The 12,375-nt window shown below is 37.9% G+C and overlaps 1 protein-coding gene across 1 annotated transcript in view; it reads right to left on the bottom strand.

Moving 5' to 3' along the window:
* The window catches only part of LIPM (lipase family member M), a 29,752-nt gene extending 18,511 nt beyond the window's left edge, over nucleotides 1-11,241 (bottom strand). Inside the window, exons 1-2 of the mRNA XM_066243009.1 lie at nucleotides 10,968-11,241; nucleotides 6,929-7,046 (exon numbers count right to left, since the gene is read on the bottom strand). Coding sequence (XP_066099106.1) covers nucleotides 6,929-7,046; nucleotides 10,968-11,114 — 265 coding nt within the window. The 5' untranslated portion in view covers nucleotides 11,115-11,241. The remainder of the gene's footprint in view (nucleotides 1-6,928; nucleotides 7,047-10,967) is intronic.
* Between the last annotated feature and the right edge of the window lie 1,134 nt (nucleotides 11,242-12,375).

Below are 12,375 nucleotides of genomic sequence, written 5' to 3' on the forward strand. Positions count from 1 at the left end.
TGAGTCAATATTGATATCAATAAAAATAAAGACAGAATTAGCAAATAGTATAAAGCTCTTATTTATAATATAAAGCTAATAAATACAGAAAGATTGATTATATTACATAATCAGCAATGAATGCTAAAATTTTTTGAGCTTAGAAAGGTGACAAAGAGACTACCAAGTATTGTGTATATACTGGATTAGATTGTTGACGGGGGGAGCACTATAAATGACTTCAGCACAACTGACAAAATTTGAATATGGATTATGGATTAGATACTAATATCCATTTCTGTCAGTTGCCTAATTTGGATAAATGTATTGGTGAAGGGGAAACAAGATAAGTTTTCATTCCCTCCAAATAGTCACTTTGGAAAAAGAATTATTTTGTGCTGAATGCATTTGAGTTCCTGAAATTCTTTGCCTAAAAACAGAGCTTCCCAAAAGAACTCAATGTTATAAATCCCCTCCTGAAGCAATTCTAATCTTTTTAGGAAAAGAGAAATTAGCCCCACAACTGGACATTGTCATAAACTACCTTATCGGCCATCTATTTCCCCAAAGGCCATATATCTTTCCAAAAAGTCATTTTCTTTTTCATAAGTGCTCTTTCTCCCTCTTCTTTTTCTCTACTAAGTAGGGTATACAGATCCCTCAAATCTAACCACCCTTTTGAGTTACTCATCTCTGAATGCTCCCATGTGTATGTTTGTGGTGTGCTAATAAACTTCTGCTTGTATTTTTCTTGTTAATCTGTCTTTTGTTAGGCTAATTTACAGGGCCCCAGTGAGAGAACCTAAGAGGAGTAGGAGAAAATGTTAGTTTTTTCCTCCTCAATTAAGAAATATTAAGGGTTCATGGACATGATGTCTCAAACTTAATGTCACAGATATTTGAAAAAATGGCAACAGAGAGGCAGTAAACGAGGGCAAAATGTAATTGACAACTGGTAGGTAAATCAGAGTGTATAGTAGTTCCTTGTACAATTCTTAGAAACTTTCTGTACATTTGAAATTATATTAAAATAAAATTTATAAAAATATCAGTAGGGCATAAAGAAGAATCAAGGGCATTAGAAATTCTAACATGTTAAATAATTAAGATAAACATTATTTTTGACAGTAGTAAGTAATACTGAGAAATTTTTAAAAAATTGAATTTAATATGGTGACATTGATCAATAGGATTATATAGGTTCCAGGTAAACTATTTCAATAAGCATTTGAACTGTTGATTGTGTTGTGTACCCATCACCCAAAGTCAAATCATTAGCCATCACTGTATATTTGTGACTCTTTACTGCCCTTCCCCTCACCACTATAGAACATTGCATCTTTAAGGGGAGAAAAACAGTATGCTCTGGACTGGACTTAGGAGAATTAGATCAGATCATGAATGTAATGTCCACACCACAGTATTGGTTTAGAGGAAGATTGTAGTAAAGAGAAGCATTACTGCTGTTGTTATTGGTGCTATAATTTTCAAAGGCAGTTATTCTTTGACTTTCAGTGTCTTAGTTAACAACTCTATGTTACAACAACCTACCTCACAAGGTTTTGAAGGTTAATTGAGGTACTGTGCATTAAGCATTAGGCATGCCGCCTGAACTTCTTATAAGACAGTAGTAGATCCTGTAATTCATTGAACTGATTCCATATACTGTCTCCCTATTGACAGAGGCTTTTTTACAACAAACTCATCTAGCATCTTACAATCTTTATGAATTCCATTTGCTTCATTTTATTCCTCTGGGGAGAGAACGTGAGGGATGCCAGTGCAGGACCAGGAGAGTAAGTCTGAATTGTTTTAAGTTTTTTCCTTTACATCTGGTCATTGAGTTCATCCTCTTATTTCATGGAGGTGATCTCAAAATGATGTGATCAAACTAAGGTGGATCAAGGCTCTCCTTTGGAACCCTTACGACTTTTCCCATGGCTGGTTCCAGTTTGGCCTTACCTGGCACTTGTCTGTACTTGTGGTTCACCTAGTGAGAGAACTGGCTTATGAATGATCAGTATCATTTCAGATATCTCCTAGAGTCATAGATTTTAATTTAAGTGATATTCTCTTTTAAGAAGCTGTCGTTTTAAAGGATGGCCCAGCCTATTTTCTCTCTTGATGTAAATATTTGAAGCAAACAATCATTATCTGATGAAGGAAGATTCTAAAAAGATTTTGTCACAAGCTTATAGATCTCTTTCAGTTGTTTTCAGTATGAATTTCACTGGCTCTCTTTTTGACGAGATGTTGAGAAATCTTGCTTTCTCAGTGCTGGGAGTTTTCTTCCTTGAAGAGGCCAATGGAAGCCACAAGAACAGCATCAGCCACTAGAGGGGAGTATTTTGCACTCACTGGACCAAAAGGCTGGCACCTTGAACACCAAGCTCTCCCTTGGGCAATGAGTGAACAATGTAAATAAACAGGAGGCGAGAAAATAAATTCCCCCAAATAGGATCTGCAGGAATCTCCCCTGAGCTTAGAACTGCCACAGTCATTTGATTGCTTGGCACAACCATGCCTTGTTTACCTGCAAGGATTTCTGGAGTTAGTGAAAAGTTAACTATGTCTCCAGATTATTCATTTGTTTGTTTTTTAAATAAAATTAATTTATTCATTCCACATATTCTCATTGGCACCTACAATTTGGTTAGCACTCTTGTAGGTACTGGTGATAGCCTTAAATAAAATAAAATCCCTGCTCCCAATGACTTTATATTCTGGTTGAGGGGAGGCAACTAAACAAACAAGCAAACATCTGCATATCAGGTGGTGTTAAGTGCTCTACGGAAAATTAAGCAGGATTAGGGGATAGCCCTCCGTAGGTGGCAGTGTGTTGCTATATTGCATAGGGTAGTCACAGAAAGGCTTTGAAGAGAGGGTGTGAAAGAAAGGCCAGTGCAAACTGTAGGTATCTGATGAAATAGGGGTCCATAGGGAGGACTCTAAGTTCAAAGGCACTGAGGTGGGAGCCTGCTGGCCATGTATAAATTATAGCTACACAGCTGGTATTTTTTAAAAAGCTAGTTAACAAAAACCTGCACAAGTGTAAATTAGAATCAAACAGAATCCAGAACCTTCTTAACACGAAGGCCAGTAACATTCGCCCAGCACTTTCTGGTTCTAGTTAAGAACATGGGCTATGGTATTAGAAGAGATCTTGATTTGAGTGCAGGTTTCACAACATACTAACAAGTATTAGCATAGCTTTTCTGGACAAGCTATTTAACCTCTTTGTGAGTGGTAATTTCTTAGAATTATTGTGAAAGTTACATGAGAGCAATGCAAATAAAGTACTGTATTTGTAATTTGGCCTTTTACCTGGCATATAGAATAGACCACAATAAGAAATTATATCATCTGGACTCATGACAGATAATGTGGTTGCTGCTATAAACATAGAACTAGAATATGTAGTAAAAGGAATAGAGTCAAGTAGAGAAGAAGAATGGGCATAATTTAATGAGGTGAATTTTTAAAAAGCCAGCAATGCTGAAAATCCCATATGCAAAAACAAGGGGAATTATATAAACCATGGAAACATGTACTGCAAATTAAAAATGTACATATAGGGTCTGATTCTGAAAGGAACTCAGTGAAAATCGGGGCAGCATCTTAGATACTCAAAATGCTATTTGGTTGGTTAATATAGAGTGTGCAGGGGCTAGTCTGGTCTGTTTGCAAGAACATTAAAGGATATTCTACAACAGGGGTCGGGAAACTTTTTGGCTGAGAGAGCCATGAACGCTACATATTTTAAAATGTAATTTCATGAGAACCATGCCATGACCCGTATACGTTAGGCATTATCCAATAAAAATTTGGTGTTGTCCCGGAGGACAGCTGTGATTGGCTCCAGCCACCCACAACCATGAGCATGAGCGGTAGGAAAGGAATGGATTGTAATACATGAGAATGTTTTTATAATATTTTTAACATTATTATTTTTTTTATTAAAGATTTGTCTGCGAGCCAGATGCAGCCATCAAAAGAGCCACATCTGGCTCGCGAGCCATAGGTTCCCAAGCCCTGTTCTAGAATATCTGAAAAAAGGGCTAACTGCTAGAAGAGGTCAAGAAATAGACTTTTCGTCTTCCAAAAAATTGAAGAAGAAGCAATACTTCCAAACACATTTTATGAGGCCAACATAACCCTCATACCAAAACCTGGCAAGGATGTCACAAAGAAAGAAAACTACAGACCAATATCTCTAATGAATACAGATGCTAAAATACTAAACAAAATACTGGCAAACCGAATACAACAACATATTAAAAAAATAATACATCATGATCAAGTGGGATTCATCCCAGAATCTCAAGGATGGTTCAACATATGCAAAACGGTTAACGTAATACACCATATCAACAAAACAAAGAACAAAAACCACATGATCTTATCAATAGATGCAGAAAAGGCTTTTGATAAAATACAACACAATTTTATGTTTAAGACTCTCAACAAAATGGGTATAGAAGGAAAATATCTCAACATGATAAAGGCCATATATGATAAACCATCAGCCAACATCCTATTAAACGGCATAAAACTGAGGACTTTCTACCTTAAATCAGGAACAAGACAGGGTTGTCCACTCTCTCCACTCTTATTCAACGTGGTGCTAGAAGTTCTGGCCAGAGCAATCAGACAAGACAAAGAAATAAAAGGCATCCATATCGGAAAAGAAGAAGTAAAGCTATCACTTTTTGCTGATGATATGATCCTATACATCGAAAACCCGAAGGACTCCACAAAAAGATTATTAGAAACAATAAACCAATACAGTAAGGTCGCAGGATACAAAATTAACATACAAAAGTCCATAGCCTTTCTATATGCCAACAATGAAATATTAGAAAACGAACTCAAAAAAATAATCCCCTTCACGATTGCAACAAAAAAAATAAAATACCTAGGAATAAACATAACAAAGAACGTAAAGGACCTATATAATGAAAATTACAAAGCATTGTTAAGGGAAATTGAAAAAGATACAATGAGATGGAAAAATATTCCTTGTTCTTGGATAGGAAGAATAAATATAATCAAAATGGCCATATTACCCAAAGCAATATACAAATTTAATGCAATTCCCATCAAAATCCCTATGAGAATTTTTAAAGAAATGGAACAAAAAATCATCAGATTTATATGGAACTATAAAAAACCCCGAATAGCCAAAACAATCCTAAGGAAAAAGAATGAAGCTGGGGGCATTACAATACCTGACTTTAAACTATATTATAGGGCCACAATAATCAAAACAGCATGGTATTGGCAAAAAAATAGACACTCAGACCAATGGAACAGAATAGAAAGCCCAGAAATAAAACCACATATATATGGTCAAATAATCTTTGATAAAGGGGCCAACAACACACAATGGAGAAAAGAAAGCCTCTTCAACAAATGGTGTTGGGAAAACTGGAAAGCCACATGCAAAAGAATGAAACTCGACTACAGCCTGTCCCCGTGTACTAAAATTAATTCAAAATGGATCAAAGACCTAAATATAAGACCTGAAACAATAAAGTACATAGAAGAAGACATAGGTACTAAAATCATGGACCTGGGTTTTAAAGAACATTTTATGAACTTGACTCCAATGGCAAGAGAAGTGAAGGCAAAGATAAATGAATGGGACTACATCAGAATTAAAAGTTTTTGCTCAGCAAGAGAAACTGATATCAAAATAAACAGATAGCCAACTATATGGGAACTGATATTTTCAAACGACAGCTCAGATAAGGGCCTAATATCCAAAATTTACAAAGAACTCATAAAACTCAACAACAAACAAACAAACAATCCAATAAAAAAATGGGAAGAGGACATGAACAGACACTTCTCCCAGGAAGAGATACAAATGGCCAACAGATATATGAAAAGATGCTCAGCTTCATTAGTTATTAGAGAAATGCAAATCAAAACTACAATGAGATACCACCTCACTCCTGTTAGATTAGCTATTATCAACAAGATGGGTAATAGCAAATGTTGGAGAGGCTGTGGAGAAAAAGGAACCCTCATTCACTGTTGGTGGGACTGTAAAGTAGTACAACCATTATGGAGGAAAGTATGGTGGTTCCTCAAAAAACTGAAAATAGAACTACCTTATGACCCAGCAATCCCTCTACTGGGTATATACCCCAAAACCTCAGAAACATTGATACGTGAAGACACATGTAGCCCCATGTTCATTGCAGCACTGTTCACAGTGGCCAAGACATGGAAACAACCAAAAAGCCCTTCAATAGAAGACTGGATAAAGAAGATGTGGCACATATACACTATGGAATACTACTCAGCCATAAGAAATGATGACATCAGATCATTTACAGCAAAATGGTGGGATCTTGATAACATTATAAGGAGTGAAATAAGTAAATCAGAAAAAAACAAGAACTACATGATTTCATACATTGGTGGAACATAAAAATGAGACTAAGAGACATGGACAAGAGTGTGGTGGTTACCAAGGGTGGGGGGGGGGAGGGAGGACATGGGAAGGAGGGAGGGAGAGAGTTAGGGGGAGGGGGAGGGGCACAGAGAACTAGATAGAGGGTGACGGAGGACAATCTGACTTTGGGCGAGGGGTTTGCAACATAATTTGATGACAAAATAACCTAGACATGTTTTCTTTGAATATATGTACCCTGATTTATTAATGTCATCCCATTACCATTAATAAAAATTTATTAAAAAAAAAAAAAAAAAAGAAATAGACTTTTCTTGAAGGTCTTCTTTGAAAAGTAAACACTATATTTATACGAGATCATTGAAGATAGGGGTGATGGTGATGGAGATTTGGGGGAAACTAAGTCATTTTGGCCTGAACAATGGATCCCAATCAATACCAGTAACTACCTTTTACAAACTCAAATTACAAGAAAGTCATTACTGTAGGGAAGACCGTCATGTGAGGGGGACATAGGGTAAACCATACCTGTCTTGTTAGGTTGTACTAGGCCTTGAGGAATTCTGTTAACAGAAAGGATATACCCATCTTCTGTTGTGACTTCATACTCCTCACAGAGATAGCCTTGATGCTGGATAATTTCACTCTGCAGAAGAAACACAATGTCTTTTGAGTTCAGTTCTCTAATGCTGTATTCTTAATTAACCAGAAGTAAAAAGCAGATTTCAGCCCTGGCTGGTTGGCTCAGTGGTAGAGCGTCGGCATGGCGTGTAGAGGTCCCGGGTTCAATTCCCGGCAAGGGCACACAGGAGAAGCACCCATCTGCTTCTCCACCCTCCCCCTCTCCTTCCTCTCTGTCTCTCTCTTCCCCTCCAGCGGCGAGGCTCCATTGGAGCAAAGATGGCCCGGGCGCTGGGGATGGCTCCTTGGCCTCTGCCCCAGGTGCTAGAGTGGCTCTGGTCGCAACAGAGCGATGCCCCGGAGGGGCAGAGCATCGCCCCCTGGTGAGCAGAGCGTCGCCCCCTGGTGGGTGTGCTGGGTGGATCCCGGTCGGGCGCATGCGGGAGTCTGTCTGACTGTCTCTCCCTGTTTCCAGCTTCAGAAAAATACACACACACACACACACACACACACACAAAAAGCAGATTTCAGGATACTGGGAGACGTACACATAAAACTCCTTTCTTTAGTTTAGTTAATCGTGTTATCTCAGAAATATTAGCCAGCCCTCCTCATTTCTCATTTTCTATATTTATTGTGTGGAAACTGGACTAGAACAGTGGTTTTCCAAGTGTCTACCCTGGATCAAAAACATTCGCCTCATTTGGGCACTTGTTAGAAATACTAATTATCAGTTTCCACCCAAACCTACTGAATTGGTAGTTCTGAGGCGAAGGCCCAGAATTTGTGTTTGAACAAGCTCGTTAGGAAATTCTGATGCATTCTGATGTTGAGAACCACCGACCAGAACACTGATTCCAAAACCTGGGTTTGAATCAGAATCATATGGGGCACTGAACCACACAGGTTCCTGGGCCTGCTTTGGGTTAGGGGTCACGTACCCTAATGCAGCCAATGGGACACATATCTTATGAGAACACCTGGGCCATGAATTTCCTCAGTTTCTTTTCAGCTCTAAAATCAGATTCAAAAGTAGTAGTTTTTAACATTTTTAGGTCAAGGATGCCTGAGTAATTCAAGGAGTTTCAGATTTCTTGTTGCCTACGTCTGACCCCTGGTCTATACAGTTGTTATATGTAGCAATTGTAAAATACGAAGCTGCAGAGATCTCCTGAGTGTCCTCACTGTTCTTGCCCACTGTCATCATCTAGAGAAGGAGGGAATTATTTCTATCAGCTGCTGCTTTAAAAGGAACAAAAGAAGAAAAAGCCAGGTGCCAAATGCCCACTATAGCATGTAAGGCAAAAGGACACAATGTTAAGTGGAAGGCCCTGTGATCCCATTCCTTGAGTTTTAAATTTTTCTTTTTATTAATTTTTAGAGAGGAGAGAGAGAGAGAAAGAGAGAGAGAGAGAGAGAGAGAGAAGGGGGAGGAAGGAGCAGGAAGCATCAACTCCCATATGTGCCTTGACCAGGCAAGCCCAGGGTTTTGAACCAGTGACCTCAGCATTCCAGGTCGATGCTTTATCCACTGCTCCACCATAGGTCAGGCCCCATTCCTTGAGTTTTAATCCTGGCTCTAACTCTAATGCACACACTAGCTCTATGATCTTAGGAAATTTATTATACCTACCCTTATTCTTTAGTTTATTCATTTGTGAACTAGGTATACCAATGATTTATACTCGATGGAATTATTACAAGGAATATAAAAAGATAATGTACATGTAACACTAACTGGGTCACCTGGCAATAAATAGTAGGGATTAAATGACATGAGCTACTACAATAATTAAAAATCACCCCTACCCTTTCAAGTAATTCTTATTTATCTTTCAGACTTCAAGTTAAGAAACCTTTTTTTTTCCCCCCAGAAAACTTTCCTAAGTTGCCTGTGTTGGTTTCCCCTTATTTTATGTTTTCTTCATTGATTTCACTGTTCTTCATAATTAGTGATGGAATGTCTCTCTTCCTTACTGAACTGCAAGCTCAATGAAGTAAGGGCTTTGATATCTTAAATCTCTCTCCAAACTCAGTGCTTAGCACAGTATCATATCAAGGACCTAATAGGTGTGCAGTGAATACTTACTAGAAAAAACACACCAATGAAGTCAGTTTTATACTAAAATATAGGATAGATTATATCTGTATAAATCAGTATAAGAAGCAAACCTAATTAGACTCTGAACTACATTATTCTATTTTATTTAATAAATAAAATATGAATTTCCCATTTTACTTTGCCTCTCCATGCATACCTTCCCAATGCCAGAATCCAGTTCAGATATTAGTTTTAGGGCTCCTGAAGCTCCAGCAGTGTGTAGGTGCTGTGTACACACAATGGGTGAGGCTCAGAGAGACTGGCCCTGCCTATAGCCAAGAGGTTAAGAGATTCCCTCCACCTAGAAACCCACAAGAATTTGTGCGGGACCATCCCAGGGCCAGAGGATGGTTCCTAAGTATCTACATCAATTCGCTAACTCTCTGGACAAACCACCAAAGACAATCAGTCTTTGGAATGACCAAAAGACCCCCTCATATTTGGCATCTTATAGATTCAAAATATTTCTAGGTCCTGTCAGAATTTTAGAATCCATTCAAAGGAGGCTTCTGTAAAAAGGGTCTTAAATCTGTATTAAAGCACATTAAATCAATGAGAAATTTATGGATCATGACTACTATCCACAATCATCTCACTCATCCGGAGGCGGCCTTCACTTCTCACTTGGGAGGGTTGACTGCATACTGGTTGCAGTGATGTGTTCAGGCAGGCCTGCTTATAAATTATGGCTCTACTTCCTCCCAGTGGCGTGGCCTGATTTAAATTGCTTAACCTCTTTAATCTCAGTTTCTTGATTAAAAAAATGGGGATGATCACATCAACTGGATAGGGTTGTGAAGATTAATCCTTTGAGTAGTGAGTTTTTTTCATGCTCGCTGACCCCCGGGAGTGAGTTTTTGTTTTTTTTTTTTTCAAAAAATGAAATTAGTTCCAGTTACAGTTTTATTAACTTAAAATCATGTTTGTTTGATAACCAATTTATGGAAACAAGAAGAACATACATTTGCCTTTTGTTAATGTTGCCTTACACCTTTAAAAAATAAATCGATCGTACTCTGAATGGTCAGGAGGCATGAGGTCGTATATAAACGTTTGTACAATCAGAAGATTAAGTGAAATTAGTATTTCTGCAGGTTTCATCACAATATCTGCCATGGAATATGTGTTACAGGGTGGCAGACATTATTAAAACTCAACTAAGAATTTGAAAGTAAGCCATAAAAATTACCTGGGATACCTAAAGAAATGTCACATCCTTCATGAATGTTACTAACAGGTGGCCCTCTCTAACAATCATTAGGGTTCATTCATTTATTGTCTGTCAACACAGTTACTGGTCCAAAACAGGATAACGAGAATGCTTTAGAAGAGCACAGGATGCTACTAGAAGGAGGTGCCCTAATAGTAAGAAGCAAGGGATAACACCTTTTTATTATGGGAGAAAATAGAACAGGAATTAGCAAGGAAACTTGACTCAAAGAAATCACTGAGCTAAAGCCAGCCTGTAGAAAAGGAATTAAAAGCACAGACAAATGGAAATAATTGAGGGTCTGGGCTTGGCCTATGATACTGCAATGAATTTCCTGTATGTAGACTGAGTCTAAGAATTCAATAAAAAGTTAAATTGTGTTTGAAGCCCAAAGGAATTAAGTTATTTGCCCAAGTTTACCGAATTTGTTTGAGGGGAACCCAGTCAACTCACACCCAGTTTAGCAGTTTAGCACTTTCTAGTACAATATGCTAATTTATGATTGCTCTGCTAGCAAAACCCACCTCCATATATAAATATAATACATACACTGCAGATAATACACAGATGGAAACATTAACATCTAAGGCACTTCATCCCCCCACCACCAAACAGTACGAAAAATCCCAACTTACAATATTCATGAATGCTTCTGGGTCCACATCCTTAGTCGGCATACGTACTGAATTCACATCTCTTTGTAATAAATTCACCACCAGAATCAGAAGCCACACCTCAGTTTTGTGTGAAATGATCCATTCTCTTGACAAGATTTTTGACATGGTCCAACATCTGCATGAATGTTTTCCTGGCAATATAACAACTAATTCTGAAGTCAGAAGGATCTGTAGGTTTAAAAATGTATATTTTCCAGCTGTAATTCCTCCCCAAATTCTGGAGTAAATTAAATAAGCCTGGTTGATAAGAATGAAAGAACACGAAGTTAGAATGGAAACATAGTCTAGGATGTCCCAATACAATCTGGCTCCTCCCACTCCCTCACGCAACTTGCCATCACCAATCCTTTAACTTGAAGGTGTGTGGAACTCTGATGCAACCTAGATTTATGTGCATGTGATACAGCTCATAAAATCCTGCTCTTCATCATCAAGGACCACAGGGAGCATCTTTTTCTTTTTTCTCAGTTTTTATCTTTCTGTGATAGGTAGAAAGATATGGAGTCTACAGAAAATATTGCAAGTTTCTATAGTCACATTTTAAGGTTTCAATGATCACTGTCCTTTGTTTGAAGATCAATGTAGTTTAAGTATTTTTATTTAATATGTCAAAAAATTTTGGGACATTTACTATTTTTAGTGATGGATGAGAACATTGATTAGCAGAAAATGAATCTTTCATGTTTAGTCCATTTCTATATAGCTCAAATAAATAGACATGTATCAGAATTTTTACTTTGAGTTGTAATCACTAGTTAATTGCTGGGAGATTAATTTGAAGGATACCTAGTAATTAAATTCTCTTCAATAAATGAGTTGCAGCCTAGTTATTTTTACTGTATGGCAATATGAACAATTCCTTAACCTACCAATATTTAAGAAGGCCAGGAAGATAGCATTTTTTTTGTCATTTTCAGAAAATATGTGTTAATACTTAAGAAAATTATTATCTATAGTAAAATATTTCTTTACTTCTACATCAACTTTTCCAAAATGAACTAACAGCAACCACAGTAATTTGTACACTTTTGCAACGTGTCTGGTGAGGGAGCCAAAGCTCGAACAGGAACGGTGAGTCTGTGAGAAAAAAAGTATCTGCCCACAGTCGGCCTCACCCACTTGGGGCTGGCTGAACCTGTGTCGAGGTAAACCTGCAGCGCTTATCTGGGATAATTTCAGCATTCCCACCATTGTTACCTGATGCACGCTAAGGAGGTGCGAGCTGACCTAATTTAGAGGAGCAGAGGGAGCATTTGTCTAACAGGCAGAGTCCCATGTCCTAGTCCCCACTGAACACTCTCTGAAGTTCAGCCACAGGAAATTGGAGAAAATAACTTTGGTGCCTACTGTTGACCATTTAGGCTTT

This window comes from Saccopteryx bilineata, chromosome 9, assembly GCF_036850765.1.
Source record: "Saccopteryx bilineata isolate mSacBil1 chromosome 9, mSacBil1_pri_phased_curated, whole genome shotgun sequence".
Lineage (NCBI taxonomy): Eukaryota > Metazoa > Chordata > Mammalia > Chiroptera > Emballonuridae > Saccopteryx > Saccopteryx bilineata.